Source organism: Hippocampus bargibanti, linkage group LG04 (assembly GCF_051943395.1).
Source record: "Hippocampus bargibanti isolate YZ-2025 linkage group LG04, ASM5194339v1, whole genome shotgun sequence".
In the NCBI taxonomy this organism is placed as follows: domain Eukaryota; kingdom Metazoa; phylum Chordata; class Actinopteri; order Syngnathiformes; family Syngnathidae; genus Hippocampus; species Hippocampus bargibanti.
Genome location: NC_142737.1, coordinates 31,299,005 through 31,321,919, shown reverse-complemented (window position 1 = coordinate 31,321,919; position 22,915 = coordinate 31,299,005). Strand labels below are relative to the sequence as shown.

At 45.4% G+C, this 22,915-nt stretch overlaps 2 protein-coding genes across 2 annotated transcripts in view; one reads left to right on the top strand and one right to left on the bottom strand.

Moving 5' to 3' along the window:
- Positions 1-22,915, top strand: part of noxa1 (NADPH oxidase activator 1) — a 102,117-nt gene that overhangs the window by 33,257 nt on the left and 45,945 nt on the right. Inside the window, exon 4 of the mRNA XM_088993710.1 lies at positions 10,727-10,835. Within this exon, the coding sequence (XP_088849836.1) occupies positions 10,727-10,835 (109 nt within the window). The remainder of the gene's footprint in view (positions 1-10,726; positions 10,836-22,915) is intronic.
- LOC148899694 (uncharacterized) lies at positions 157-2,983 on the bottom strand. Its single transcript, XM_088993719.1, has 2 exons — positions 2,887-2,983; positions 157-1,032 (listed from the first exon to the last, which is right to left on the bottom strand). The coding sequence occupies exons 1-2, from the start codon at positions 2,981-2,983 to the stop codon at positions 158-160; spliced, it is 972 nt and encodes a 323-aa protein (XP_088849845.1). The 3' UTR covers position 157.

Here is a 22,915-nt window from a genome sequence, read left to right as displayed (position 1 = left end):
CAAGTGATTTGTATACAAACCATAAAACAGCAAAAATGCAAAGTTTGTTTCAACAAACATTGATAACACAAAACAATATACTGTAATGTAGTGTAAAAGTAATGTCGTGCTGATGCAAACTACGATAGTTTAGTCACAGTTTCTTGGTATTAAAAAGCTACACAATGTCCATCACCCAGATATTGCTTTCAAGAACGGCGTTGAATTCAGATCGGAAATCTGGGAAATTATCATAGCTGTCAGCAATATGCAGAACATTTCCACATGTGTTCCCCACCAGCCTTCTACTAAACTCCGTCATTTCCTGAAACTCCAAAAGAATGGCGTTGGTTACAACAAGATCAGATCCAGTACAAAAACGGAGAAACTTCTGAAGCAAGAATTCATCCAATTCTCTAATGAACCTTTTCAGATGATTTGCCACATCCTTCTGCTTTGGGGTTAAATCAGTTGCAAATTTCAGCAGTTGGCAGACCTTTTTTGAGGTAGGTTGTAAGTCCGAGCACAACTTGTTTAGTTCTTCTGGAATGATCAGGACACGGTGGAGAATAACCCCCCTCCAGCAGTCAATCACAAACATGGGCTTTTGGATCAGCTCTTTGTGTGCTATTTCTTGCAATATATTGGGAAAGCTTTCAGCAGAGATTCTTTTTCTACAGCCGTAGTTATCAAGGACTTCCACAAGTTCATCGAGGTCCACTTCTGAAAGGTCCTTCATTGCTGCCGTCAAAACTTCACGCTCCTGGATGCTCACAAACTGCAGAAAATGTGCTTTTAGATCACTGTAGACCGAGTTGAAAAGCACCTGCTCGAGGAAAGGAAACGCAAGTTTGTTTGGGAAATAGCAACAATCTTGGTAACCCTTCACAAGGATTCTCCCAACTGCTTTCCACTTTTCTGCTGGAAAATCATGGCGAATAAATGGCACTTTAATTGTTGTACCAAGGGTGCACCGGTCATAGAATTGTTGCCAGAAGCATGTGAGAACATCTCTCAATACTCCAGATCCAATGCCAGCTTCTTCTGTATTATCTATGTATTATTTGATGCTTGAAAATGATGGGGAAATATTTGCCTTCCAACATGCAACTATCATAAATAAAGTTCCTATTCAGATAGCAGTTCATCAACTTTTGACTTCGTTGATGCGTGCGTGTGCCTAAACGGTACTTAAAACGATGTATACACAGAACTATGACAGAACATGTGATCAGTGTGTTCAATTCACGATGATTTTAACTGCAGTGATTCTCCAACCGGCCACTGTCATTCATAAATGGTTACTATTTATTCATGAATGTAAACCGGGTGCATCCACTCATTATACAGTATTCGGACGAGCAACGGAGCTATTAGCTCCGCAGAGCACGTTAACTATGGGCACAACAGCCATTAAACGAAACAAACACAACACACTATTTACTCACCCTCTGCTCCTCCAAAAGAGAAAGGATGTCTTCCGACACTCCTCGGCCACGCAAAAAGTCGATAAGTGATGACATTACTGTATGTCCTTTCTTCCGAGCCACACTTACGTCTTGTACATGCTGACGAGGCCAAACATGAATAGCTCCACGAACGTTACAAAGCCAGAATTCTGACTTTAAAGTCACAACGAAAATAATTCTGACTTTAAAGTCAGAATTCTGAGATTAAAGTCAGAATTTTGCCAACCGTATTTTTTTTTCTTCAGTGGCCCTAATCCTCTTCCGTACTTCCCCTTCCAAATGAATCATGATATTACTTTTTCCAACTCTTGAAATACAGTAAAGTCTCGTTATATCGATATCGGATATATAGTCCCGGTTATATCGATACTATTTCTATGCACGCACTGAGAAAATTACATGCAAACAGGGTCGGATATATCGATAGTCCCGGTTATATCGATATTTTTTCGGACTCCCTTGAATATCGATATAACGAGACTTTACTGTATATCCTTGGGTATGTCAATTGCTAAAGTGTGAAATAGATAAAGTAGTCTGGGCAACACATTCATTTTGATTGCTTCCACTCTTTGCAATATTCCAAGGAATGGAACCATCGGATCAAGTCCGCTTTAATTTGGGCAAGGAGGGAGTAGTAATTTTCAAACAAAATTTAATGATAATATTTGAGTTTTATCCCGAGAATCCTCCGTATGCCCTGATGGTCGAGAACAGTTCCGGGAGAGAGGTAGATGGTTTTCCCAAATATATTAATATATTGTCCGCGAACAGCGCTACTTTGCGGGTGTCTTGTCCAACGGTTATACCCTCGACCTATTCTTTTTGTCTTATCCATTGACTTAAAGGTTCTATAAAAATGGCAAATAATAGTGGGGAAATGGGGCAGCCCTGTCGACATCCCCTTTCTAACCTGAAAAAGTCAGTTGATCCTCCATTCATTCTAACTTTTGTGATTGGCCTATCATATAAAGCCCGTATAGTTCTTATGAAGTTATCATTCAATTTAAATCTCCCGAGTACATTGTATAAGTATGTCCAGTTGACAGAGTCGAAAGCTTTTTCTGCATCTAATCCCAGCAAAACGGCTCCTAAATCGTGTGCCTTTATATGAGCAATTATGTGTAGAGTTCTTCAATATTATCCGTTGTCTAAAACCAGTCTGGTCTAAATGTATGATTTCTGGTAGTACTGATTCGAGACACCTTGCTAGAATTGATGTAAAAAGTTTGTAGTCTTGGTTGAAGATACTAATAGGGCGGTAATTTGCACATTCGGTTTTGTCCTTCCCATCTTTTGGTATCAAAGCTATGTTCGCCTCTCTCCAAGAAGGGGGGATGGTTCCATTTGCTAGGACCCAATTAAATGTTCTCAATAATATTGGAGATAAGATGTCGCAATAGGTTAGTCGGGAAATAGCCTTCCTTCTGTAATTCACCTGGAGTCCCCTCAGCCATAAGAACCTCATTTTGATCTCCCCAGACTGTTGGGAGGTTGAGTGATTCCAACATAGCCTCGGGAGCGTCAGGAACCATTTGGGTATATATATATATATTATATATATAGGAATATATATATATATATATATATATATATATATATATATATATATATATATATATATATATAAAATCCTCGTCTCACCCACCATGGGTGGTGTCTGTCCCCCATTTCAGCTCGGGTCCTCTACCAGAGGCCAGGAAGCTTGAGGGTTCTGCGCAGTATCCGTGCTGTTCCCAGCACTGCGCTTTTCTGGACCGAGATATCCGATCCCGTTCCCGGGATCTGTTGCAACCACTCGTCGAGTTTGGGGGTCACTGCCCCGAGTGCTCCGACCACCACAGGCACGACTGTCACCTTTACCTTCCAGGCTCTCTCCAGCTCCTCTCTGACCCCTTGGTATTTCTCGATTTTCTCATGTTCCTTCTTTCTGATGTTTCCATCACTCGGGACCGCTACATCCATGACAACTGCTTTCCTTTCCCCTTTATGTATGACCACGATATCTGGTTGGTTGGCCATTACCATCTTGTCGGTCTGTATCTGGAAGTCCCACAGGATCTTTGCTCGGTCATTCTCCACCACCTTGGGAGGTGTTTCCCATTTTGACCTTGGGGTTTCCAGTCCATACTCCGCACAGATGTTTCGGTAAACTATGCCAGCCACCTGGTTATGGCGCTCCATGTAGGCTTTCCCTGCCAGCATCTTACACCCTGCAGTTATGTCTTGGATTGTCTCAGGTGCCTCTTTGCACAACCTATACCTTGGGTCTTGTCTGGTGTGGTATATCCCTGCCTCTATGGCTCTGGTATTCAGGGCCTGCTCTTGGGCAGCCAGGATGAGTGCCTCTGTGCTGTCCTTTAGGCCAGACCTCTCTAGCCACTGATAGGACTTCTTGAGATCAGCTACTTCTGCTATGGTTCGGTGGTACATCCCGTGTAGGGGCTTTTCCTCCCATGATTGTCCCTCTTCCAGCACCTCATCCTCTGTTCCCCATTGTCTGAGACATTCTCTGAGTACATCATTCGTTGGATGTATTGATGTATTCATGGAGCTTGGATGTTTCATCCTGGACAGTGGATCTCACACTCACTAGTCCCCGGCCTCCTTCCTTACGGCTTGTGTACAGTCTCAGGGTGCTGGACTTGGGATGGAACCCTCCATGCATGGTGAGGAGTTTTCGGGTCTTAACATCCGTGGTCTGAATCTCTTCCTTTGGCCACCTTATTATTTCTGCAGGGTATCTGATCACTGGCAGGGCATAGCTGTTTATTGCCCGGGTCTTGTTCTTGCCATTGAGCTGGCTTCTGAGGACTTGCCTCACCCGCTGGAGGTATTTGGCCGTAGCCGCTTTCCTTGTTGCTACTTCGAGGTTGCCATTGGCCTGTGGTATACCGAGGCACTTGTAGCTGTTTTCAATGTCTGCTATTGTTCTTTGAGGGAGTGAGACCCCTTCAGTGTGAACTACGTTGCCCCTCTTAGTCACCATCCGACTACATTTCTCCAGCCCGAATGAAATTCCGATATCACTGCTGTAGATCCTGGTAGTGTGGATCAGGGAGTCTATGTCTTTTTCGCTCTTAGCATACAGCTCCATGTAGAGGAGGTGACTGATCGTAGCTCCATTTCTGAGGCGGTATCCATAGCCTGTCTTGGCGATTATCTGGCTGAGGGGGTTCAGTCCTATGCAGAACAGCAGTGGGGAGAGTGCATCACCTTGGTATATGCCACATTTGATGGACACTTGCGTTAGTGGCTTGCCATTGGCTTCAAGTGTGGTTTTCCACATCCTCATCGAGGTTGCAACGAAGGCTCTCAGGGTCCTGTTGACCTTATACAACTCCAAGCATTCAGTGATCCATGTGTGTGGCATGGAGTCATATGCTTTCTTGTAATCAATCCAGGCTGTGCACATGTTGGTATGTCGGGACCTGCAGTCTTGAGCGACTGTTCTGTCAACCAGCAGCTGATGTTTGGCACCTCTAGTATCTCTACTAATGCCTTTCTGTGCTTTGCTCATGTATTGATCCATGTGTCGACTTATCTTAGCCGCAATGATGCCTGACATGATCTTCCATGTTGTGGAGAGACAGGTTATTGGCAGATAGTTGGAAGTTGGAACTGCACCCTTTGAGGAATCCTTCATGATCAGGATTGTTCGCCCTTCAGTTAGCCATCCTGGGTGAGTCCCATCCATCAGCAACTGGTTCATTTGTGCTGCTAGGCGCTCGTGGAGAGCTGTGAGTTTCTTTAGCCAGTAGGTGTGGACCGGGCCTGGTGCCGTCCAGTTTTTCATATACTCTTCCTTGTATATCTGCCGCTGTGATGGTAACTGGGTTCTGTTCAGGGAGGTTGCTGTGCTCCTCTTTCAGAGTCACCAGCCATTGTGCACTGCTGTTATGTGAGACCTCCTTCTCCCATATGCCTTTCCAGTATCTTTCAGTTTCCAGCCTTGGAGGGTCTGCTCTGCTGTTAGAACCCTGCCAATGAGCGTACACTTTCGCAGGTTGTGTTGCGAACAGCCTGTTTATTCTTCTGGCCTCATTCTCTTTCGTGTACCTCTTTAGGCGACTGGACAAGGCCTGGAGCCTTTGTTTGGCAGTTTCGAGTGCTTCAGGTATGGTTATCTGCATGTACCTCTTGGGTATTGGCCTTTTATTCACACCTCTCTGGATCTCCGTCAATTGACTCACATCTTTCCGAGCCGCCTTGATCTTGGCCTCCAACCGTCTTTTCCATGGTGGGTAATGAATCTCGTGGCTCTCATGGTTGCTCTTGTAGCCAAGCATCTCTAGGTTCACTGATGCTGAGGTGTATATCAGCTCATTGGTTTCCGTGATCGTTCCAGTCGGGATCGTTCTCAGTGCTGCATTCACAGTTTCCATGAGACTTTCAGGTGGTACTTCACATAGCCGTTGTAATCGGTGTCTTCGTTGCCCAGTTTTCATTCTTGCCATGATCTTATCTCTCAGGTCAGTTGCTGCCTCGCTCAGCATTTCATTCGTTGGGGCTTGCCTCCCAATCTCTGGTTGAACCTCTTCCTCTGATGTGGCAGCCTGGGGCCCTTCACCTCGGAATTTGTGTTGTACCTCATCAATCTCAAGTTGTGATAGCAATTGCCGTTTGTGGATATTGGAACACTGAGCTACTAGTTGTTTCGTGGTCAACCGTGATTGTGGGTTTCGAAGTAACCATTCAGCCCTCGTTCTCCGCATGTAACCCCTCTGACTAGGGTTGCTTGAGTAGTAGCATTCCAACAGAGCCATGTTATCGCATCTCGTCCATCTCCGCTTTGTTCCAGTGTTTCATCAGGGTGCTTTGGTTCCCCTGCGCCTGACGCAGACCTTGTTTGGCCGGGCGACGTCTGAGCCGGCATGTCATTCCATTTATTGTCTCCCAAGGACCCACACTGGATGATGTCATTGTGCTCATTTTCTCTGCCACAAGTGGGATTCGAACCCTTGTCTCCCATATGCCAAACCAATGCCTTATCAACTGAGCTATCCAGCCGCTATATATATATATATATATATATATATATATATATATATATATATATATATATATATATATATATATATGGGATTCGAGCCCTCGTCTCCCATATGCCAAACCAATGCCTTATCAACTAAGCTATCCAGCCGCTATATATATATATATATATGCCTGTCAGCTGTCTCAGGGGTCCCACAGGCCATAAAGGCCCGGTAAGACTCCTTCAGCTTTACGGTATCCCTTACGACTGGTGTACACCAGCGAGTACGAGGGTTGCCGCCATGACAGGCACCAACCACCTTACGGCCACAACTCCGATGTGCCGCCTCAGCAAGGGAGGTACGGAACATGGTCCATTCGGACTCAATGTCCCCCACCTCCTCCGGGACATGTGTAAAGTTCTGCCGGAGGTAGGAGTTGAAATTCCTTCTGACAGGGGATTCCGCCAGATGTTCCCAACAAACCCTCACAACACGTTTGGGTCTGCCAGATCGGACTGGCATCTTCCCGCACCAACTCAGCCTACTCACCACCAGGTGGTGATCATTTGACAGCTCTGCCCCTCTCTTCACTCGAGTGTCCAAAACATCAGGCCGCAAATCCGATGATACAACTACAAAGTTGATCATCGAACAGCGACCACGGGTGTCCTGGTGCCACATGCACATATGGACACCCTTATGTTTGAATAAAGTGTTTGTTATAGACAATCCGTGTCGAGCACAGAAGTCCAATAACAAAACACCACTCGTGTTGTGATCGAGGGGGCCGTTCCCAATCACGCCCTCCAGGTCTCACTGCCATTGCCCACATGAGCATTGAAATCGCCCAGCAGAACAAGGGAGTCCCCACGGGGAGCGCTCTCCAGCACACCCCCTAAGGTCTCCAAAAAGGATGGGTATGCTGAACTGCTGTTTGTTGCATGTGCACAAACAACAGTCAGAACCCGTCCCCCCAGCCGAAGGCGGAGGGAAGCAACCCTTTCGTCTACAGGGGTGAATCTTAACGTACATGCGGAAAGCGGGGGGGGGCAATAAGTATGCCGACACCTGCTCTACGCCTCTCACCGTGGGCAACTCCAGAGTGGAAGAGAATCCAACCCCTCTCGAGAGGGCTGGTACCGGAACCCAGGCTGTGTGTGGAGGCAAGCCCAACTATGTCTAGTCTGAACTTTTCGACCTCGTGCACCAGCTCGGGCTCCTTCCCTGGAAGAGAGGTGACGTTCCATGTCCCAAGAGCTAGCTTCTCCAGTCGAGGGTCAGACCGCCAGCCTTTTTCTGCCGCCCAGCTCACAATGCACCCGGCCCCTATGCCCCTTCCCATGGGTGGTGAGCCCTTGAGAAGGGGGACCCACGTTTCCTCTTCGGGCAGAGCCCGACCGGGCCCCATGGGTGTAGGCCCGGCCACCAGGCGCTCGCCAACAAGCCCCATCTCCAGGCCTGGCTCCAGAGAGGGGCCCCGGTGACCCGCGTCAGGGCAAGGGAAAACCAAGTCCATTTATGTTTCTCTTCATTGGGGTCTTTTGAGTCGTACTTTGTCTGGTCCCTCACCCAGGACCTGTTTGCCATGGGTGACCCTGCCAAGGGCATAAAGCCCCAGACGTTCTAGCTCCTACGATCACTGGGACACACAAACCCCTACCGGTAAGGTGACGACTCATGGAGATGTTGTGTTGTGTCATATTTGCTATTTTGACTTCAATATGGTGCCGCGAAAGTGGCCACCTTCACGGCAGCTCCTATTACAGTAAAGTCTCGTTATATAGATATTCAAGGGAGTCCGAAAAAATATCGATATAACCGGGACTATCGATATATCCGACCCTGTTTGCATGTAATTTTCTCCGTGCGTGCATATAAATAGTATCGATATAACCGGGACTATCGATATATCCGATATCGATATAACGAGACTTTACTGTATTTGTTGTTCCTTTTCTTTTTCCTTTTTTCTTCATTTCATAACTTTACTGGAAATTTCTCCATTATGAGACACACTTATCTTATCTTATCTGATCTCCTTAGCTTGGTCTACTCATACATATCAAATACAGTAAAGTCTCGTTATATCGATATCGGTTATATCGATAGTACCGCTTATTACGATACTATTTTCATTTCCCTTGCGCATTTCTAGTCTTTTTATGTATAATTAGTACCGTTTAGTACGATACCCGGTTATTACGATAATCCGGTTATTAAGGTGCTCCTTTTCATCCCCCGCCGGCCATTTTTGTTGTTTGTATCGATATATCCGTCGCGCCATTGGTCAACTTGGTCACGTGTCTTGTTACGTGAGCCGCCATCGGTCGCGCCATTGGTCAACTTGGTCACGAGTCTTGGTTACGTGTCACGCCATCAGTCGCGCCATTGGTCGACTTGGTCAGGTGACTTGGTTACGTGCCCAGCACCCGTGTAGCAGAGCCATTTTCATTTTCAGACGCTAGCTCGTGTGTAGCAGACGAGATTGAAGTGTTTGTGTTAAAAGGTAAAAATGGGAAGCAGAAGAAGATTGATGACTTTTTTAAATTGTATACATAATACAGTAAGATGTAAGCGTTGCAGTTTCCCTGTTGTGTTATGTACATGCCCACTGTACTGTATATGAATGCAATCGTTTTTTGCAACAATGTTTCTTGTTTTGTCTGCTGAAGCGCAATGATTTTGAAAATTATTAACATTCCATACTGTGTATTAAAGGACAGCCGATGTCACTTTTTATTCAAATGCAAATAAAAATGACTTCACGCCAAGACGTCTTGCATTGCTTGTGAATCCAAACAATGGCTTCAGATTCGGATAATATGCTATCTTGTTACACATCCAGTTATGAATATGTTTCAAATACAGTGTAGTTCTGAAGATTAAAGCATACATGTTTACAATCATTAAAGAATTATATGTGCCATTTTGAGGCAACATTGTAGGAACATCTCTCACCCAAAAAAAAAGGGAGCTAATGGCCAGCTCCGTTTCTTATATGGCGCTTGGCTGCCCTCTTTTGGCGGCTTTTGTTTAATGCAGTTCGGCGCAGGATCGGATATATCAATAGTCCCGGTTATATCGATATTTTTTCGGACTCCCTTGAATATCGATATAACGAGACTTTACTGTAGATACAATTCATAACCTGAACAATATTGTTGTCTGATGGTGTAATCTGTTTTTTCTTACTGCTGTTTTTCTATAACTTTTAATCCTTAAAATGTCCAGCAGCATTTAAATGATAACTGCAACCAGGCATGTATAGCATAATTTCCTGTTGAACAGCATTCAGGAATACACCTGTGACGGGTGTCACAATAGTGACTGTCTTCGTCTCCACGATGCTGCCGTCTTAATGAGACCAGACGCGTGAATGTGTCTTTTTATTTCTTTTATTTCAGCAACACAGTATGGCAGAAGGGATGGGTGAAGTTGCATGGGTTTCGTCTTGTGATTAACCTGAATCTCCTCGAGATTGTTCTCAAATGCAAAACATTGTAGATAACAAAACAGAATTAATGTGTGATCGTATAGATGTTATTTACAGAAAAAGAGAATACAACACAAGTTCACTGTTATTTACAAGATGTCCCTGAACGCATCATGGGCGGAGACTCGGCAGAACACGCGGTGCGCTTGTAATGGCTGGCGCACAGTTCAACCCGCCACGCACACTCACGGGCAAATGAAACACGACACAAGAAACTAAATATTGTTCAATAAAAACGAAATGAAACAATTATTACCTGCAACACAGTATGGCAGAAGGGATGGGTGAAGTCGCATGGGTTTCGTCTTGTGATTAACTGCGCAATAGAAAAGCACTATGAAGCACATGTGCTCCAAAGTTCCACTCGACAAAACGTGAAGAAATAATGACACAAAAAGTAATCTGGACTCGAAATGAATAAGGGAACTAATTAGATAACACTAGACAGTACAAAAGGGGAAACAAAATAAGATATTGTCATGAAAATGCGCGTTAATCGAGACCAACAGAAAATTGCGACTCACCCTGAATCTCCTCGAGATTGTTCTGGAAACTATGGGCGGGACATGGTGCCACACTGTGCGCCCTTGCGTCACTCCCTTCATAATTTAATAATCTAAGTGCACAACTCTGTTACACACCTATACTGTTTACCAGTCATAATTGACTCCCCAAATGATTTAAAGGGGAGCTAAAAACGACACATTTTCGGACATTTCCATTTTTCCCCTTGCATTCATTTCTGCATTGCATTACTCCGTTTAAAATGCTTTGTGCGGAACCTTAATCTATTTTCTGTTCTTTTTCAGGTTAAACGAGGCTCTGTCTGACTGTGTGTGGGCACAGAAACACTTGAGAGGAAATACTGTCATTGACTATCGACAGCTTGGGCTGCGTTATAAACTGTACAGCTGGCAGGTGTGACACTGACCTGCACACACAATTATCAGAAATTCGCTAAATCCATATTTCAACGCTTGCTTACTTTTGATGTGTACAATTTATAGTCAATTCACAAAGGCCTCAAAGAGGTGGGAAATTATTCACAACCAATTAACCACCATCATGATTGCCACATTTATTTTTAAAAATATTTTAATCTCTACCATTTTTGATCCTGTTGGTGGGTTGCCTTTTTCTAATTTTCATTTTTTTGTGTTGCCTTCCTGTGTTTGAATTATTCAGGGTGATGAAACAACTCACAGTCAGTCACAGCCTGAAGCAGGCATTGATTGTCCGTCATTACATTTTGGATGTTGTGGTATCTTGAATAACGAAGCAGACACACACGTTCTCCTTGTTATATATTTGACGGTGGGCGTCTCATTCCAACAACATGGAGAAGTGTGACAAACATTTTCACGCATGCGCAGATTACGGCAAATGCCAAGTACAGGCAGCCCGTGCATCCAAACAAGCCAAATAACTTTTGTGGCCAATACACCAATTAACTCCACCCTTATCTTAAAGTAATTTCAACAATTCCTTAAGTATCATTTCAATCGGCATTAACATTAAATTAGATGAATACATTCACATTACCTTACCCATCATACCACATAACAATTTCTCAATCATAAACTCAATCTGAGCATCTTTCAAGAACAATATCACATTTAAAGTCAAGTCAAAGTCAAAGTCAGCTTTATTGTCAAACGTGCTAATATGCATGACATACAGCACAAATGAAATTAATGTCCTCTCGGACCCAGCGTGCAAGACATGCAAGGCATTTATAACGTGGCTAAAAGACATACAATTGACACCAGACAATACTTGTAATTTCTGTATGTAAAGTGAGGTAGTGTCGTCTGGAAAGTGAGGCAGTGACGTATGTAAAGTGAGGTAGTGACATATGTAAAGTGAGGAAGTGACGTACATAAAGTGACGTAATGTCGTAATTGCAAAAACAAACAACAAGAAAGGGTTGAAGTGAGGTCTTGCAGAAAAAAAATGAGAAAGAACAAAAAATAGAGTTCAGGATGATCGTACAGCATGGAGGGTGTACTCAGAGTTCGGCGAGTGTGGCAGTGGGAAGGGGCAGGCTGGGCAGGGCTGGGAGGGAGTTGAGTCTCCGGACTGCCTGGTGGCAGAAACTGTCCTTGAGCCTGCTGGTCTCGGCTCGGAGACTCTGCAGTCTCCTACCCGATGGCAGCAGGCTGAAGAGGCTGTGGGAGGGATGTGTGGGATCGCCAGCGATCCTATTGGCTCTGCGGGTGAGGCGGGTGTTGTAGATGTCCTGAAGGGGGGGGGGGAGACACCGATGATCTTCTCAGCTGTCCTCACGATGCGCTGCAGAGTCTTACGGCAGGACACGGTGCAGGCGCCGTACCACACGGTGATACAGCTGGTCAGGATGCTCTTGATGGTACCGCGGTAGGAGGAGGTCGTGATGGGGGTCGGGGCTCCAACTCTTTTAAGCTTGCGGAGGAAGTACATGCGCTGGTGGGATCTCTTGGTGATTGATGCCGTGTTGTGGCTCCAGGACAGGTCTTCGGATATGTGCACTCCCAGGAACTTGGTGCTGCTCACTCTCTCCACTGCAGCACCGTCGATGGTTAGTGGAGCATGCTGGGGTCGCACTCTCCTGAAGTCCACAACAATCTCCTTCGTCTTCTCCACATTCAGACGGAGATTGTTGTCCTTGCACCACGTGGCCAGGCGGCTGACCTCGTCCCTGTAGGCTGTCTCCTCATCGTTGTTGATGAGGCCCACCACAGTCGTGTCATCCGCAAACTTTATGAAGAGGTTGGAGCTGGGTGATGATGGTGAGCAGTCGTGCGTGAGCAGAGTGAAGAGGAGGGGGCTCAGCACACACCCCTGGGGGGCCCCTGTGTTCAGCGTGATGATGCGGGAAGTGTTGTCGCCAACTCTGACTGCCTGTGGTCTCCCCGTCAGGAAGCCCAGCAGCCAGTTGCACAGGGAGATGCTGATCCCCAGTTTGCTCAGTTTATCGGTGAGCTGTTGGGGGATGATTGTGTTGAATGCTGAGCTGAAGTCAATGAACAGCATTCTGACGTAGGAGTCTCTGGTCTCCAGGTGGGTGAGGGCTGTGTGGAGAGCAGTGGAGATGGCATCATCGGTAGAGCGGTTGGGCCGATATGCAAACTGGAAGGGGTCATGGTTGGGGGGGAGGGCAGCCTTGATGTGGTTTATAACTAGCCGCTCGAAGCACTTCATGAGGATGGGAGTGAGTGCGACCGGGCGGTAGTCATTGTGGCAGGTGGGGGACGACTTCTTCGGGATCGGGATGATGGTGGTGGCTTTGAGGCACGTGGGCACAACAGCCTGGCACAGAGATGTGTTGAAGATGTCCGTGAAGACATCTGTGAGCTCCACAGCGCAGTCTCTCAGAACACGGCCAGGAATGCCGTCGGGACCCGGGGCTTTTCGTGGGTTGGTCCCTCTGAGGGATCGCCTCACGCTGTCCTGGGACAGTGTCAGCACCTGTTCGCTGGGAGGTGGTGGGGTCTTCTGTGCTGGAGTGCTGTTGTCTGCCTCGAAGCGGGCGAAGAAGTCGTTCAGCTGATTCAGCAGAGTGGTGGAGTTCTCACAGGTCTGTGGAGAGGGCTTGTAGTCTGTGATGGTCTGTATCCCACGCCACAGGTTCCTGGTGTCTCTGCTGTCTCTGAAGTGGTTGGCGATCCTCCTGGAGTGCTGTCTCTTGGCCATCCTGATGCCACGTGACAGGTTGTCCCTGGCTGTTCTCAGGCCCAGCTCATCGCCAGCTTTGTAGGCAGCGTTCCGAGCCCTAAGGAGCCTGTGGACTTCACCCGTCAGCCATGGCTTCTGGTTGGCCAGGATGGTGACAGATCTGGTGACAGTCACGTCATCCATGCACTTCCTCATGTAGGAGGTAACAGTCTGTGTACTCTTGGAGGTCGGTGTGGTTGTTGTAGGTGGCCGCTTGTCTGAACATGTTCCAGTCAGTGTTGGAGAAGCAGTCTTTGAGTGCCTCTGACGACCCATCAGGCCACACCCTTATCTGCTTCTTGACTGGTTTGACGACTTTGACAAGTGGCCTGTATGCGGGCATTAACATAATAGTGGAGTGGTCCGAAGCTCCTAGGTGGGGAAGGGGGTAGGCTTTGTAGGCTCCTTTGTGTGTGGTGAAGACATTGTCCAGAATGGTGTTACCTCTAGTCGGAAAGTTAATGTGTCCATGGAGTTGTGGAAAAACGCTTTTCGGGTTGGCATGGTTGAAATCGCCAGCCAAGATAAGGAAAGCATCTGGGTGGGCTGTCTGTTGCTCGCTGATGTGCTGGTAGAGTTCATTCAATGCCGCGCTCCTGTTGTTAATTGAGCTCGGGGGGATGTAAACTGCTACCAGCACTATGGCACTAAATTCCCTCGGCAGGTAGAATGGCCGACATTTTATAACCATAAGCTCCATCAGTGGTGAACAGTGTTTGCATACCACAACAGCGTTGCGGCACCAGGCATCAGTGATGTAGACACAGAGTCCCCCGCCGCGAGTCCCCCCCCCCTCGATGAGCGCTCTGTCTGCCCGGAAGCTAGTTAGGTGGGCTAGCTGGATGGCACTGTCCGGTATGCTGTCGGTCAGCCATGTTTCCACAAACACAAGGGCACAACACTCACCCACGGTCTTGGAAGTTGAGCGGAGAAGTCTGATGTAGTCCATTTTATTGTCCAGCGAGCGCACGTTAGCCAGCGTAATGGTAGGGATGGACGGCCGGTGAGGGCTAGCCGCGAGCCTAATGCGGATACCTCCACGCTTCCCCCTCTTCTGTTTCCTCATGCAGCGCTTGTGGCGCCTCCACTCTGGGTTGGGTGCAGCAGTGGGGGTCGGTGGAAGAGTGGGGCTTAGTGGACGAGCCGACTCTCTGAGCAATCCATGCTTGCGTAGCACTTCTGCTTCAGCTGGTTTTGGTTTTAAAAATGAACTGCCGATGTCGAGCAGAACCTCACGGGAGTAGGTACGCCTCGGGTGTAGCGAGGCAAACGGTGACGGACATTTACACGAGTGAGACAAACATAATAAACACGAAAAAAACAATTTGCCAGGAGAGAGAGGAGCCGCTGCGTGTGCACGCGCCGCAATCTTGGAAAAAAAAAAAAAAAAAAAAAAACATGTAATCTCTGCAACGTGAAGGGCGTTGCGTTTTACAGTCCTGAGTGTCTCAAAACCACTGTCTCCGGCACAAGTGGCTCTGGCGGGTGTGCTGCACAAGCTGGCTGCTTTGCCAAGGTCTCTGTCCTGCTCAGCTGATTGAGTCGCTTTTTATCTCCAGGATCGAATATGACCGGTGCGAATCAAGGGCGCAATTGGTCTCCATGGCGCCTGTGTACCTGGTTAGTCTCACCTAGTACATAGTATAACACCGGTCCATTTTGTTGTGTCACTACCCGAGGGATCCATTTGGGGTGCTCTGCGGCCGTGTTGATAGACAGCGTCATGTACCTCCTTCTCCCTGTACTGTCTCTTCTTCACCGTCTCAGAGATGTTCAAGAAATCTAGCCGTGTACACACGTCTCTTTTTAAGAACATGTCTGCTGGTGACTCTCCTGTTGTACTGTTCGTGTTGTGCGATAATGCAGCAAGAACTGTGAGATGTTATCCTCAACACTTTGCATCTCTCCTGAAAGCTTTTTCATACCTGCTTTGAAGGTTGCAATGTATCTCTCGGCGAGTCCATTCGTAGCAGGATGCTTCGGTGCTCCAGTCGTGTGAAGGATTCCATTCCTTTTCATGTCGAGTTGGAACTCACACTCCTCCAGGAAACTCCCATGAGTGCAGGGGAACATGGCGTTGGATGCGTTGTTCTCGCTGGAACGTCTCACATTTCCTGCAGAACTTCTCTGCGTCCTTGTCAATATTTGGCCACCATATATATTGTCAATCTTCAGTTTTTGAATGACTTGCATGTAAAATTTCCGGACCCTCCCCTACAATCGTAGCCACTGTATACCGTGCAGCGAAACCCCATTGTGACTTTCAAAAAAAATATCTGATGTCCTCACACACCTCTCCGCTCTGTCAACAAATGTAATTATACTCGGGGACTTCAACATTCACATGGACAATTTCACTCTTCCCCTCACCAAAGACTTCACTTCCTCACTTGACAGCCTTGGTCTGCATCAATTCTCGGATTTCCCCACCCACATAAAAGACCACACCCTGGACCTCATTTGCATTTCTGGTCTTACCCCAACGAATTGCACAGCAAATGAACTTTCTATAACAGACCATTTCCTGGTTTCATTTAACGTTTTCATCACCCTCTCTCTCCCCAAACCACCCCGCATCATCACGTATTGCAACATCAAGGACATCAACACTGCCACCTTCGCCGAGATGATTGCCACCCTGACTCCGGACTACAACTCCTCCCCTGATGTTTCCCAGTACAACGCGGACCTCACGAACACCCTCAACGCCCTTGCGCCTGTAAAGTCCCGGTCTGTCCAATTAACCCGCTCTGCCCCCTGGTTCACCGCCCATCTCCGCTCCATCAAAACCAAAACTCGGCAACTGGAAAGACTTTACAGGAAGACCGGTCTCACTACTCACAAAGACATGTATACAGCTCACCTCACCCATTACAATGACTCTATCTCACGCGTAAAATTGCAATGCTACTCTAGACTCATTGACTCGAATTCTGGAAATACACGGGTCCTCTTTTCCCTATATAACAAAATCATACAATCTCCACTGATACCTGCAATGCTCTGCTTATGTTTTTAGTGAAATGGTCTACAGAATCCATCAGCACCTCAGCTCCTCTGCCCCCGCGTCCCAACCTTTCTACTCCTGACCAACTGCTATCCGCTTTTGAACACCCCCATCCCTCTATAATCTCAGACATAATCACCAAATCCAAGAATTCCTCCTGTCAGCTCGACCCCCTCCTGCTTACCCTCTCTTCTCCCATTCATTTCAACCATTATTCACACCTCATTATCAACTGGAATTGTTCCTATCCCACTCAAAACCACAGCTGTTACTCCAATCCTGAAAAAACCTGGCTCATATCCCAACAATTTCAATAATTTACGTCCAATTTCCCATCTTCCATGCAGCGCCAAAAAAAAAAAAAAAACGGTTGCCTCCCAGCTTCACGCTCACCTCACTCACAATAACCTTTATGAACAATTCCAGTCTGGTTTCCGCCCCTGCCACAGTACTGAATCGGCTCTCATAAAAATCACGAATTATATTTTCATGGCAGCGGATGCCAGTTCACTCTCCATCCTCATCCTTCTCGACCTGACAGCGGCTTTTGACACCATTTCCCACCCCATCCTGCTCGACAGACTTTCCACCCTTGGCATCACGCACACCCCTCTTTGCTGGTTTCACTCTTATCTCTCTGATCGCTCACAGTTGATCCAAATCAACTCCTTCACCTCACGTTCCTCTCCTGTGCCGTCTGGTGTGGCCCAAGGGTCTGTACTGGGGCCCCTTCTCTTTATTACCTACCTTCTTCATCTTGGCAATATTTTCCGCAATTTTGGCATTCACTTTCACTGCTTCGCGGATGACACCCAACTCGACCTCTCCAGCAAACCCAACACCTCTCTTCCTCCTTCATCCCTTTCACTTTGCATCTCAGAAATTAAATCATGTCTTTCCCATAACTTTCTCAAGCTTAACAGTGAAAAAACGGAACTTCTCTTTCTCTGTACCAGATCCACCGTACACAAAGCAAACAGTTTCTCTCTCACCATTGACAGTTGAACCGTGTCCCCCTCCCTTCGGGTCAATAGCCTGGGTGTCATCCTGGATAGCTCACTATCTTTTCACTCCCATATAAATAACATAACTCGGTCTGCATATTTCCACCTCCGTAATATCAATCATCTCCGTCCCTCTCTCACCCCTCTCTGCGCTGCTATCCTTATCCACAGTCTCGTCACCTCCCGCATCGATTATTGTAACTCACTTCTCTTCGGTGTCAATCAGAAATTTCACCATAAACTCCCACTAGTCCAAAAATGCCCAACATCTGTAATATTGACTCCCTCCCTATTTTCAAATCCCACCTCAAAACTCATCTGTTTAAAATTGCATTCATGGTCAGGTTCAGGGGTCGGCAACCTTTACGACTCAAAGAGCAATTTGGACCCATTTCACACAGAAAAGAAAACACTGGGAGCCACAAAATCCTTTTGACATTTAAAATGAAGACAACACTGCATCTTTTCATCATCGTTTTTTACCTTTATATATGTATAAACAAACTATAGTGTGTTGCATTTATGAATCAATGAACTGCTACAGAGAAGCGAAATTACATTTCTGCATGCAACAAAAACATTTTAAACTCCGATAAAAAGACATTGGGTTGAAGATTACTTTCAAATATAATACTCAATGTCTATTTGAAAAAAAAAGAATATTTGCAAAATGGCAAATACAATATTTATCACCTGGTTAATGTGATTTCTGCTCCTGCACCTCAGCGCAGAGCCTCTGCACATCAGGGCTGTATGACGTTACCTTCATCTTCACACAGGACTGTAAGATGTCATCTGTCAGGCGTGAGCGATGTCTGTTTTTAATGTAGTTCATGTTGGAAAAGACCTGCTCACATATGTATGTGGATCCGAAGATCGACAGGACTCCAAAAGCATACTTTCTCCACAAAACTAGCATATGTAGCTGAATTTGTAGATTTCATCCACTTCATAAAATGATTTTTGCTCTGATCAGCCTTCCCCATCAGTTCCGAAACGGCTCTTATTCTCTCATCTCCATCCGGATATTTTTGAGCAAAGGCTGTGTGTTTGTTCTGGAAATGTCTTGCGACATTTGACTTTTTGTTGTTTGCTAACTTATCATTACATATTAAGCATACCGGTAAACCCGTCTCGTCAGCAGTGAAGGTGAACGAATCTGCCCACGTATCATTAAATGTTCTGTTTTCTTCCGACAGTTTTCTTTTCTTAGATTTATCCATAGTTGGCCTACCTGGAGGTCAAAAAATTCAAGAAATCGTAACACATAAAATTGTTTTATGTGTGTAGGTGCTGTAGCTGCATGAATAGCTCTGATCTTGTCTTTAGATGGTAGACAACTTGTCCATCATGTGCCCCAGGTACTCAATCTGCATCTTACCAAAGTCACATTTGGTCTTCTTCACTCTTGGACCATTCTATTTTAATCACTGAAGAACTCTGTCAAGGTTTGTTAGGTGGTCGGACTCGCCTTGGCCCATAACAAACAAGTCATCTCCGTTGACCACCACGTTGATGTCATACATTAGATTCTCCATTATCCTCTGCAATATACTAACAGAAGAATTGATACCAAAACAAAGTCTATTGTACACAAACATTCCTTTATGTGTGTTGATTGTGGTATACTTTTTTTTAAGTCATCATCTAGAAGAATTTCTTGATAAGCTGCAGCTACATCTATCTTTGAGAATGTTTTACCACCACACAGTGTAGCTAAAACCTCGATGCGTGGTAGTGGATAAGAGTTGGTGTTAATGGCTTGGTTCACTGTTATTTTGTCATCACCTCATAAGCAGATTCAACCATCCTGCTTGAGTACTGGAACCACTGCAGTGGCCCACTCGCTGTGCTTGAGAGGAGTGATGATTTCAAACTTTTCTTTCATTGCGAAAGGCAAAATACGGGACTAGTCTGTGACTGTAAAATGTTCTTGAGAGCTTTGAAAGGCGCTTAAAATGTAATGTATTATTATTATTATTATTATTATTATTATTATTATTATTATTGATTTTATTAGGGATTGCAACAGGCTTAACAGATATTGATGCCTTAATGTCCTTAGATGTCCCTAACTCATCTTTGAAAATATCGTCATATTTGCAAATATTTGTCAGATAAACTGGGGTCTTGTAAATGGTAGCATTTTGTTTTTCGTGACAGTTTTGATCGTTTCCCAATTTAATTTTAATAAGCCACTCTCAGACAGAGTGACGGTCCATCAACTCCCAAAACTATCAGTAGCAAGTCAGCAGTCTGATTTTCATATCTCACTTTAACTATGAACTGGCCTTTTACAGGAATTGGTTCGCCTAAATAGCCCTTTAATGCGACATGACTTCCCTCTACTGGTATATGCAAGAATGACCACTCATACACATTTTCAGAGACAATACTGACTCCAGCCCCCGTGTCCATTTCCATTTGAACCTTTCTTACATTGACGTCAAAACGTCTTTGTATGGTCTCTGGCTTTACACATGGACCGGGAACATAGGAACATCATATTTTTTTTCATCAGTTTGCACATAGACAGTCATTTTACGATAATTTCCCTTTTTGCTGATCTTCCACTTTTATTGTTTTTATGATCAGATGCCAGTGCCAGACCAACTGCTATCGGCTTTTGAACACCCCCATCCCTCTATAATCTCAGACATAATCACCAAATCCAAGAATTCCTCCTGTCAGCTCGACCCCCTCCCGACTATCCTGATTAAGTCCTGCTTACCGTCTCTTCTCCCATTCATTTCAACCATTATTCACACCTCATTATCAACTGGAATAGTTCCTATCCCACTCAAAACCGCAGCTGTTACTCCAAACCTGAAAAAACCTGGCTCAGATCCCAACGATTACAATAACTTACGTCCAATTTCCCACCTTCCATGCAGCGCCCAAAAAAAACAACTGTTGCCTCTTGCCTATCTCTCTGATTGCTCACAGTTTATCCAAATCAACTCCTTCACCTCACGTTCCTCTCCTGTGCCGTCTGGTACAATAGTAAATAGTAAAATCTGTAATCAATAGTTTAAATTCTTAGCATGTTTTTACCCACTCCAATTTGCGGAAAAAGAGCTAACATTATGTTACTGCTGGTGCTATGATGGTTGAACTGTTATGGAACATCGGTCCCCCAGATGGAGTCATGGGGCTTAAAGGACGCTGTTCTCTTAACAAGATGGTGTAATGGACAACTGGTGACGATGAAATTATTGTCAGTCACAGTAACAGGTGCGCACAGACCGTAGGCTCGCGGGGGAATAAACTAATATACTTTCCAACCGCATAACCACCAAAGATGCTAAGATATGGGAAAAACGGTGAGAGAAGTGTATAGCGGTAGCACATATAAACATCTATCCTCATCTAAAAACCCAAATTTTGTCCTGTACTGTACATCGTAACACATAATGGTAATCGCGATGCGCTCACGGTCATAACTTGGTTATCTAGTTCCAAAACAGTGTCTTAGCCTGGAACTATCTCTCCTTTCGAAGCATTACGAAGAACCGACCATGCAAAGATACTAACAAATATGCATTCTTTCTCCGAATACCTTCGAATGCACGCGTTGTTGTGTCACAGAATGAGGCATTGAAGAGCATACAAAACAATTTATTTTTCTATTTTGCTTCGCAGTGAGTCTAACACAGACATGGGCAAACTACGGCGCGCGGGCCCGTTAGGCTTTTTAATCCGGCCCGCCGAATTTGCCCAAATTATAGTAAAAATAAAAACAGTGTCTGAAACTCATGACAAAAAGTTAGCGGACAACAGGGCAGATAACTGAAAAGTTGCCTCCCCCATTTTTCACAACTTGAAGCACAATGAGACAACTAATCACATTAAAAAACATTGTCACAAAGTATATATATTTTTTTAAATCAAGAATGTACCTACTACAAATGGTACCTTGCTTAATTTACGGTAAATGTGCATGGCTGTAGATTTTGCTGCAGTAGTCGATTGTCATTGTGGTGCACAATGCAACGTTTGCATTGCTTCCTACGAGCCACTAAGCCCCTTTCATAAGTCTCATGTACACTTTACAGTCACGGTTAAATGTAAATTTACGTTTTGTAGCGTCACATATGTTGTTAGCTTCTTTTGAATCTTTCTTCTGGGCTGAGGTTCTGTGCATCTATTTTGGAAAATAACATGCAATTGCACGACTTTATAACGCTTGCGAAAGTCCGGAAGAAAGAAGCAGGCTTCTGATTGGCTGCCGTGCCGAGTATGCAAATTTCAACTGCAGTCACTATGTCTGTGTGCTCGGCGACGGTACACGTGTATTGTTTGCGCCGAAGGCGAGGGCGTCAGTGGAGAGTTTGTTGAGCGCGCGGTCAGGACAAACCATCTATGATTTGGCGGAATTTAACACAAGTAGGTATTATTGAGCTTGAATATTTCGTTGTGTAATACGTAATATGTTTTGAATGTTGAAAGTGATTCCATTTTTCAATAAATGTTGATTTCTTTAACTTTGCCCCTTCGATGGAAACTTATTAAAAACAGACGCAATCTTGATAAATCACAGTGCATGTTATTTTAATCTATCAGAATCAGAATACCTTTATTCGTCCCACAATGGGGAAATTTGCAGTCCACAGCAGCAATTGAAAAGGGATGGGGTAGGGGTGGGGGTGAAAGGATAGAAAACAAGATATTCTAAGCATAACAAAATAAAGTGTCAACTGTATACTGTGCAGATGTAAATGTGCAAAACCGTTCCATAAGAAAAACTGTACATAGTGCAGAATCAAGAAATGCATTTTGATATATTGCAACAACCCATATTTACAAGTGTCCGTTTGTTTTTCTTTTTTCACATGTGATCATTGAGAATTGTGAAGCCTGACAGCAGTCGGTAGGAACGAGCGGCGGTACCTCTCCTTCTTGCAGCGCGGGTGTAATAGTCTCCTGCTAAAGGAGCTACCCAGTGCTGTCAGGGTGGGCAGGAGGGGGTGGGAGGGGCTGTCCATCATAGCTTTTAGTTTAGCTAGCGTCCGTCTGTTGCCCACCTCCTCCACCAGAGAGTCCAGCGAGCAGCCCACGACAGAACTGGCCCGCTTGACAAGGTGCTCCAGTCTTTTTCTGTCCCGGGTGGTGATGCTGCCTGACCAGCAGACAATGCCATAGTGGATGGCTGATGCCACCACAGAGTCATAGAAAGTGTTTAGGAGTGACCCCTGAACTCCAAAAGACCTCAGTTTCCTGAGTAGAAAGAGGCGACTCTGTCCCTTTTTGATTAGGGCATCCGTGTTTGTTGACCAGTCCAGTTTATTGTTGAC

Coding starts and splice junctions, on each gene's coding strand:
- LOC148899694 (XM_088993719.1), bottom strand. CDS start 2,983: ATGGTTCCTGACGCTCCCGAGGCTATGTTGGAATCACTCAACCTCCCA. Junction 1,033..2,886: donor TATGGCTGAGGGGACTCCAG/GTGAATTACAGA, acceptor AATAATACATAG/ATAATACAGAAGAAGCTGGC.